This window comes from Euprymna scolopes, chromosome 40 (assembly GCF_053919585.1).
Source record: "Euprymna scolopes isolate OS-2025 chromosome 40, ASM5391958v1, whole genome shotgun sequence".
In the NCBI taxonomy this organism is placed as follows: Eukaryota; Metazoa; Mollusca; class Cephalopoda; order Sepiida; family Sepiolidae; genus Euprymna; species Euprymna scolopes.
The window spans coordinates 10597004-10607003 of NC_136521.1; the positions used below are offsets into that span (position 1 = coordinate 10597004).

Genomic DNA, 10000 nt, shown 5'->3' on the forward strand with positions numbered 1-10000 from the left:
ATACCTCGGCTCTATTGTGTCTGATGATGCTAAATTTGGAAAAGACATCCAATGTAGAATTAATAAAGCTAGTGAGGCATTTGGTAGGTTGCGACACACACTCTGGAACAGCCACGATGTGTCTCTAAAAGTAAAGGTGGCAGTCTACAAATCTGTTGTTCTGCTTACTCTTCTGTATAGTGCCGAAACGTGGACCTTGTACCGCAAGCATATAAATCAGCTTGACTCCTTCCATATGAGATGTCTGCGTTTTATCTGCAATGTTGGATGGCAGGATTGTGTTCCGAATAGTGGATTATTGGAGAGATGTGAAATCACTGTTTTGAATCATTTTTGATCAGGATACAAATGCGGTGGTCGGGTCATCTTGTAAGAATGGATGACTCAAGAGTTCCTAAGCAACTTTTTTATGGGCAACTGACAAATTCTTGCCGTCCAATAGGGCGTCCCCTGCTTCGTTACAAAGATAAACTAAAAGACAACCTGAAACGTTGTGGAATTTCTCCGAGTTCCTGGGAGAATGCAGCAGGGGATCGCAGAAAATGGAGGAAGACGTGTTTCCTGGGGACCAAAGAATTTGAACATAACCGCCTTTATCATAGGGACACCCTTCGTGCAAATATGAAGGCAAAACACAAGAAAAATCCACCTAAAAATGAATATGTATGCCATTGTGGTTTCAGAGCACACAGCAAAGCAGGGTTATCTGTTCATTCGAGAAGGCATCTTTGACCTACGAGCATATGAAAGCTCACCATCTGCGGAGGAGTGTGCCGGACGTCTACAGGATTACAATTACGCATGTGGTGTCACAGATCTTGGGAGCTGCTGAAGATTGAATACTGAACCCTCATTCATCGTCTTCGATGAGAGAATCCACCATATATATATATATTAAAAAAATTTTCGGAAACAAATGTTCATTATCTCAGTTTAAAAATAATATTAGATTTTTGTTTTCTGAAAATATTTCGTTTCGTTTTCTTTTGCTTTCTAATTTTTTTATTTTTTATTTTTGTTCTCATTTAAATTTTTCCTTCTAATCAAATTTTTATCCATCGTTTTTGTTTAGGTGTGTCCATAAGGAGAAATGCCCGACGTCAAAATTGCAGCCCAATTGGGTTTCGGCCAGCACAGGAACCTGTTTGCAAATGATAGACGTCCTGCCGGACAAATTAAGCTTGGAGAATATCAAGTCGGATAAAGGTTTCGATCAGGTTAGTTATGTAATTAGTTACACTGATGGACAAAATCCGATAGAATCCGAATAAATAAAAAGAAAGTGGTAGTAGGCAGGCAGGCTCGAACCCGTACCACGACAGAGGAAGAGAAAGCGTTTGCTGTTGCGCCCATCGCCAAACTAGAAGTGATGTAGGTTTAAATTAAGGCTAGACAATCTAAAAAAGGCGATGACTTTCGAAAATATCGGCGAAAAAAGCGACCCCTCCCTGTAGAAACGTGCCCACTTGAAGGTGAAAGAATTAATGTTTTTGGCCAATTTTTCGATATTTGTTGTCCAAAGGGTCGAGCTTCAAACTGATACCAATATCGTGAAAATCTGCCACCTCTGTCGAAAGTTTTTGCAAGACATACAAACATACATATATAAATACATACATACATTTAAACAGACAGGTGAGATTTATTTACATTAAACGGCTTCATGCTGTGTCTAAAGTGATTTCCATGAAAAAAATAATGTGTTTGCATATGTGTGTATGCATCAGTGTTTGTGCGTGTGTGTACTTTTGTGCGTGTTTTTACATCTACTTGCATGCGTATGAAACACCCTCCTTTATGACATCATCATCTTTCTTTCTCTCTTCTTTTCTTTCGTCCACTTCCTAGGTACAATTCAAAGTGGAAAAGGTAAAACTGTCAGGAGCATTGGCCAAAAACATTGGTTGCGCCTTCTCGTCGGACAACGCCCTGGAAGAGACCGCAGCCTCCATCCAACAGGACATTATCATCTGCCCGCTGCCTAATCACAAGAATCTGCCAGAAATACCAAACGGTGAGGGTGAGTTTAAACTCATATCACTAACCCTAACACTAACCCCAAACTCAGAAAAGATGACTCACACCCAGCACCCACACCTAAAGAAGCACCACCCACATAACCTCCCCACACACCATTCGACTAATTTTTGAATAAAATCCACTGATCACTAGGGCTATGACAACAGCATATTCTTTTCATTGTTTTTACTCTCGTGTATATATCCGACACAGTTAGACATAATTAATCAATCGAGGGTCACATCACTCAATATATAATGTCATACTTTAAGTAAGTTTGCCGTGGCCTAACAATAAAAGTTTCCAACTATAGCCTCTCTGGACGAGATTTTTAATCTTGCTAAACTCAATTACACTGATGATTAGGGCTATGACAACAGCATATTCTTTTCATTGTTTTTACTCTCGAGTATATATCCGACACAGTTAGACACAATCAACCGAGAACCACATCACTCTATATAAAAACATATAAGATATCAATGGATATATACCTGAGAATCAAAACAAGGAAAAGAATATGCTGTTGTCATAGCCCTATTGATCATTCTTTATAGATGAGACAAAGGCTTTGATTGGCTGACCAATCAAAAGAAAGCAAAAAATGAGACATGTTATTGGATGGCAAATTGTGACGTAGTCATTAATCTTCTTTAACAGTGTTGTCCGTGGATGATATCTCATATACAGAGTAGAACGATAAAATTGTCCTCCTAGAAAAGACGACATGATTCCATTTCCGTTTGATGAAAACTGGTTTATTTTTTTTTTTTGTTGCAAACCATCTACTAGTTGGCCAGGTGTGTACAAATCCCAAGAGCGATAGGAGCCTTCTATCGTGTCTGAAAGTGATGCACAGTTCAATGAGTGAGGTCGGAGATTTGCCACTGTAGAACTCATGCTATCTACCGATCCAAGTTATGACAACAGGACCATTGCCAGCACCCTCAAAATGCATTCCAGCTAACAGGAGCGTTCCCAGGGTGATGAAAACAAAGTTTCCGGTCATGGTAATGGTCTTTGCTATGGTTTTAAGTGAGGGCCACATCATGCCACCTCATATCTTCGAAGTCGGCTTGAAAGGCAACACCAAAGTGTACCTGGATGTGTTGAAGAGTGAGCTGATCCCCTTGTGCAATCAGGTGGTTGGTGGCAGACTCTGGGTGTGACAGCAGGACTCGGCACTTGCCCACAAGTCTAAAGAGACCCAGGCTTGGCTTCAGAAGAAGTGCTATGACTTTGTAGCCTTCTTTCACTGACCCCCTTCTCCTCCGACCTGAACCCACTGGACTACTTTGTTTGGTCATACATTGAGAACATCAATAACATGACGTCACATAATACTGAATGGATTTTTTTAATAAAAGTTTTAAAATAAAGCTTTAGAGTTATTTTCTTTAGGGCGACACTTTTATTGTTCCACCCTGTGTTAAAGGACCCATGTAGTATATGAAGAGTTTCACAAATAAACAAAGGAAAGGAAAAAACTAAATATTTGACATTTTAAAAATGACTCAAAAATATATATAAAATACTATTAGAAACCCACCCAATATATGTCACAATAACATATATTGGGTGGGTTTCTATTATGGGTATTTTGTCTACTTTTTATTCATTTTCAAGGCTTCAAATATTTAGATGTTAATTTAGGTCAAGTTTTCTTGTTCTCATGTAATTTTCGACACTGTGTGAGATAGACAGGGTATATATATAATGAGAGAGACAGTTCTGTATATATAAAGAGACAGGGTACATGTTAATACAGGAGAGCCAACAGCATGTAATACACAGTGAGAGGAGATTGATATATGGATAGATAGACCGAGAGATAGTGCGTTTGACATTTATACTGTTTGACAGTTCTGACAATGTGAGTGAATCGGCACTACGTAAGTTCAGTAGCAAAGAGAAGTCAAGGACAATTGGAAACAGTACACAGATAAGTGGAGAGATTATGCAGTACCTGGAATACCGAAACGGTCACCCATTTATTACTGACCAGGCTGAACGTTGTGTTGCATACTGGGTGTTATTTTAGAAGTGATGACGTATGTATTTGTTGTTCGTGTTAGAGTGTTCGTGTTGGTGTACAGGTATATCGCGTATATATAAAGAGAGAGACAGTTCTGTATATATAAAGAGAGAGACAGTTCTGTATATATAAAGAGATAGGGTACATGTTAATACAGGAGAGCCGACGGCACGTAATACACAATTAGAGGAGATTTATGATATATAGATAGATAGACAGAGAGATTGATAGAGATATTGACATTTATACTGTTCGACAGTTCTGTGAACGGGAGTGTTTCTATAACATTGACACATATATTTCTTTACCTATTCTTGAGATGATGATTCTCACAAAGTTCTTATAATATTAATTAACAATACCTTTTCTGTTGAATAACATAACACGAAGGCGCAGATACAAAAAGATGAAGTTGTTCTTTTATTCCATTCCGACCGGTCAATGGCTTTGCATCAAGGAATTCAAGTCTCTACATGATTCTTTCTTCTCCCCTTCGCTTCCAAGGTTCCATGCCAGCTCTGTCTCTGACTCACTGACTTCTCTCTTCTCCCCTGACTAACCAACTGACTTCTCTTTGCCAAGCTCCAACTATATTGAAAACTCATGACGTCATTGCATGACTAACATGTGCATATCAGACACGCGGCCTGACACGCCTCACGTTTTCGCAAAGCCGACTCTCTAACCTAATTTTTGATTAACCCACTTTACAAACATTTTCCATTGTTCGTTTTTAAATTCCTTATTTTAATTTCATTTCTTGAACAGAAACAAAATTACATCATTACATTCTTTTTTCAACAACATTCCGTATTATTTATTTTAACTTATGATCGGAATTCTCAATTCCAATCCTAGCTTCGCAAGTTCGAATCCTCGACTATCCTATCTCATATTTACTCACTTATAAAAACAGGCGACTTGTTCTTGTAACATTTGTTTTCCGAACCATAGTCATACCTGGAAACTTTGTTTTCATCACCCTGGGCATGTCCCTGTTATTCATGGTAACCAGCGATGCATTTTGAAGGTGCTGGCAATGGTCCTGTTGTCATAACTTGGATCAGTAGAGAGCATGAGTTGTACAGCGGCGCATCTCCAATCTTGCTTATTGAACATTGTGTCACTCTCAGACATGATAGAAGGCTCCTATCGCTCTTGGGATTTGTACACAACTGGCCAACTAGTAGATGATCTGCAACAAGAAAAGAAAGTAGTTTTTATTAAACGGAAATGGAATCATGTCGTCTTTTCTAGGTCAACAATTTTATCCTTTTGGTCCAGTAATTTATATCTATCAGGCACAATCGTTTGCACTGACCTGATAGAAATTATCAATTCTCATCTAAAAAATTTTGATTACAAGGTACACCTGAAGAAAGTTGGAGGTTACCTCGGCTGAAACGTTGTAAGAATTAAATCCAAATACAGAATAGTAGTCCAAATAATCCAACCTGATGCAAATTATATACTTCTGTGTGGCAGAACCGACAATTGTTGTTATTTTTTTCTTATCACTTTGTTTTTCCTGGGGATAGAGCATTCTACCGGATGCTAAACATTCTCCCATTAGTTAAATTACTCCAACGAAGAGATCTTTTTAAGATTCTAACCGTCCCTTTAAGTGCTATTCTTTGTATTTCTCTTGCACTTGGTTCACCGGGTATATTCGCCAGATGAGTGAGTTCTCATATGCTTCACTAAATTTGATTTTTGAGAACAAAAATATCCACACACTTCACAAGTATGTGACTTTTCCCTTTCTTGTTTTATTTACTTCAGTCGAAGTTCTCAGGAATCAAGGGACCCACTAGCTGGGGTTAACACTTGAACTCTACATAAGATGCATAGTTATTCGAATGTTCCAATTATCTCTCAAACACTGAGTAAAGAAATTGAGAACATAATTTTCCTCCCCCCAATTAACCATTTTCATATGTTGTAGTATATCTTTTATTTTAGTCTCTTGGTTTTACTGGATTCCAGGACAAGAATTTATCTAGTCTGGTGGAGTATCCAGCTTCGTACTATTACTTGAGGTAACATCACTTGGAGAAGGTGCACCATTCCTCGGAAAAGCTGTGGGGTAGCCATAGTGAGGAGATCTTATTTGGGCTGTGAATACTATGTGATTTTGAATATTTGATCAGGGTTTACTTCTATGGAAATAGTATCCTCTTGACAGGTTGTTCTGGCAAACCCCTGTACAAAAAGACCTTAGACACTCGAGCATAGCGTCTAGTAGGCATTCAAGTTCTCCCTTTTTTTAATTTATTTTACTTCAGTAAATTTAAAGAGATCAAGGGATTACCTCCTGGAGCTAACACTTGATTCTGTTATGATTTAAATTTATATCCGAGGGATCTTTTAAGAATAGATGCTGTTGCCTCGTGTGAGTTCTCATATGTATTACTTTTATTTTTGAGAACATCACCAATTAAACATTTTTAGATATTGTAGTATATCTTTTGTTTTGGTCTTACTGGATTCCAGGACAAGAATTTATCTGGTCTGGTGGAGTATCCAGCTTCGTGCTATTACTTGAGGTAACATCACTTGGAGAAGGTGAACCATTCCTCGTAAAAGCTAATATGGGTTAGCCATAGTGAGGAGATCTTATTTGGCCAGTGAATACGAAATGTGATTTTGAATATTTGGTCAGGGTTTACTTCTAGGGAAAACTATCCTCATGCCAGGTTGTTCTGACAAACCTCTGTATAGAGAGGCCTTAGCCACTCGAGGATAGTTCTCTCCAGTAGGCATTCAAGTTCTCTCCATTTTTTTTTTTCATTTTTCTTAAACTTTTTCTTCTAGGGGATGGGACATCCAACCAAATGTCTGACATTTACCCCTATTTTAGTGAGTCCAACCAAGAGATCTTTTCAGGATTCTAGCCGTCCCTTTCAGTGCAATCGTTTGTATTTCACTTGCACTTGGTTCACTGGGTATGCTTGCTATGTACTTTTTAAAGTTATTTTTCATAAGCCCAGTTGCTCCTATGATGACTGGTATAATTGAAACGTCTTTTAATTTCCAATTTCGTTTCATATCATGCATAAGTCCTTGATACTTTGTTATCTTTTCCCTCTCAACTCTGTTAAGCCCTGTATCATTGGGTACACTGACCTCTATTACGGTCGCTTTTTTGTTTGCTCTGTCCCAAATCACTATATCTGGTTTAACAGCTGCGTTTTCTAGATATGTAGCAGTAGGGATTATGTAGTCATAGTGAATAGTGTAGTTGTCATTCCCAACTGTTCGTTCGGGTATATGTTCTCAGGATTTTTTACTACACTGAATGTTGAGTTTCTTAGTGTGAGATCTCATATGTATGACTAAGCCTAATTTTTGAAAACAAGAATATCCACACACTTCACAATAATCCAATCTGATAAATTATCAGTTCTCATCTGCAAAATTCTGCTTTATACCTTTCTCTCCAATTATGTACCATTTTGTTTCCCTGTTGGTGGTTGCTATAGTGATGATATCGAAATCTGTTTCAGATAATACAGACATAAATGTAGAGTTTCGGGTCGATGGTCGATCCATCGTGAAACGAAGCGTGAAGATTTTTGACTGCCAGGTTCACAAGACGTAAGTATTACTTTTTTTAAGAAAATCGTGGTACTTATCAAGGCCCGGAGGCCACTCGAGGATAAGGGTTATTGAGTGTACAGTAGTCAATGGGATAATACAGTAATCGTTAGTAGTGGAAATTTGGTAAATTGGATTACTTAAGGGGACGGTTCATGAAGAATTTGTTTACATTAGACTTGAAGACAACCAAATTGTGGTCAGATGAAAAACAGACAAATTGAAGAGAGTTCCACAGGCGTGCAGTTCTAAGAAAGATGGCATCTACGTTTTGGTTTAGGCCCAGATAAGAGTGGGGAAAATTATTGGCAGTGGTTTCAACGAGACGAGTGTCTTTCGTGAAAGTTTGGCGAGGGGGGACGATAGATTCGAGCTCAGACGAGCACTTTCCATGGAAATAACGATAAAGCAGAGACATGCTCGCAACGTTTCTTCTGTGGGAGAGAGGTTGCAAGGAAGAGAAAAGGGCATTCTGTACTAAGCTACAAAGTCTATTCTGAACTCTGTCAATGCAGGATAAGCTGCTTCTAGCAGCTCCTGCCCAGATCTGGCAACAGTACTCCATCCTTGGGCAGTTTATGAAACATATTGAAATAATATTATTATTTAGGAAGCCATTCTTAACATGAAGAGGGAGTCAGTTTTAAATCATATCAACCATTTTCGGAAAACGTTTTTGTGTTTCAAGTTTCTTAAATCTTCAAATATACATTCATGGAGTTTAATTTGGTTTGTTTTGTTTTATGGTGTACTAGCAAGGAGATCTGGCATTGCCCAAAATTGAATGATGATCATCGAGATCAGTGTGAAATTGCCTGTTTCAATCAAATTGATTGAGTGCTTGCTCTAGTTAGGGACTCATCGTGGTGCACTGGGAGGAAGCTTCACATGCCTCCCCATAGTCACTTAATCCACAATACATTGTAGTCTACATTGCACTGTAGAGAATCTACTGTTGATTTTATAAAACTTTTGTATAATGGCTTGAAGTAAAGTTAAAAATGCAAACGTCAAGTATCATGGTTCATTTGTGCTCTAAACAGAGCAATCCATTTCGAACGTGCCTCTGTCATATCAAAGAACCTACTGTTGATTTTGTGTGCCTGGCTTTATTGCTTTTACGATGATAATGGCTTGAATTTAGGTTTAAAATGAAAAAGCTATGGTGCAATTTTTTTTTAAACAGAAACATTCATTTCGAACGTGCCCCTGTCATATCAAAGAACCTACTGTTGATTTTATATGTCAGGTTTTTCAGCTTGTGTGGTAATAAAACTTCTCAAATGCCCTTGTGATGTTAGGCTGTGTAAGGTGTTAACTTTGGTGAAAATCGCCTGTTCCTTCTTTCATCGGATTATTTTGATTATCGATTATCGACACTTATCGAATACATTCCAATACAAAACCTATCTAAGAACACTGTCAGGCACATAAAGTACCTTTGTGTAAAATTTCATAAAAATCGGCCCAGCCGTTTTCGAGCCCATAGGGAACGAACTCAAAGACTTATATATAAAATAAAAAATCGCCTGTTGTTTCTTTCATCAGATTATTCTGATCATCAATTATCGATATTTATTTCCAATAGAAAACCTTTCTAAGAACACTGCCAGGCACATAACGTACCTTCGTGTGAAATATCAATAAAATCGGCCCAGATGTTTGTTTTCAAGTCCATAGAGAATGAACTCACGGACACACAAACAAAATTCATTTTATTTAATTGATGAATATCACACCTTTTCTGGTTATTTAATGTCAAGTCCAATAATTTTGTAATAAAATTTTTTTTTTATGGTTCAGGTTCTCTATATCTTCAAATATTTATTCATGGAGTTTAGTTTGGTTGCTTTGTTTTATTGTATAGCAACTCTTTTCGGGGTTTTTTTTTAGTCTCGAATCCAGTAATTTTGGAAAAAAGCTTTTATGCTTCAAGTCTTTTATTTATGTTATTTGGTTTGAAAAGAGTTGATATGCCGTAAAACAAAACAACTAAACCAAACTCTTTTCTCATGTTGTCTTGCCTTCCTTTTCCCTTTCATGAGAGTTTTCTCTGAAAACTGAACGTATTCATCTTATCATGAATGTTAAGAATTCAAACAATTCATGTGGTGGTGGTGGTGGGGGGGGTCCTGTGACTTTTTTTGTTTTAGCAAAAAAAAAAAACTAGATGTACCCAGCGTTGCACCTACACAATTTTCTTTAAAATGACGACTGTAAGGTTTTCGACTATACTGAACAAGAAAATCTCATTAAAATTTTGCAGAGGCAAGTAGTTTTTGAGATATAAAGTAATTCATTAGCCGCTATGTTTCTATGCATGCGCAATAAACTATTACTTAATTAGAA

General features: G+C 37.6%; 1 protein-coding gene across 2 annotated transcripts in view; it reads left to right on the forward strand.

Moving 5' to 3' along the window:
* The window catches only part of LOC145265362 (plexin-A4-like), a 281103-nt gene that overhangs the window by 208795 nt on the left and 62308 nt on the right, over positions 1 to 10000 (forward strand). The window contains exons 7-9 of one of the 2 annotated variants that reach the window (XM_080121145.1): positions 1073 to 1217; positions 1849 to 2020; positions 7561 to 7651. In XM_080121145.1, the coding sequence (XP_079977271.1) occupies positions 1073 to 1217; positions 1849 to 2020; positions 7561 to 7651 (408 nt within the window). The remainder of the gene's footprint in view (positions 1 to 1072; positions 1218 to 1848; positions 2021 to 7560; positions 7652 to 10000) is intronic. The other variant, XM_080121146.1, reaches the window with a different exon arrangement.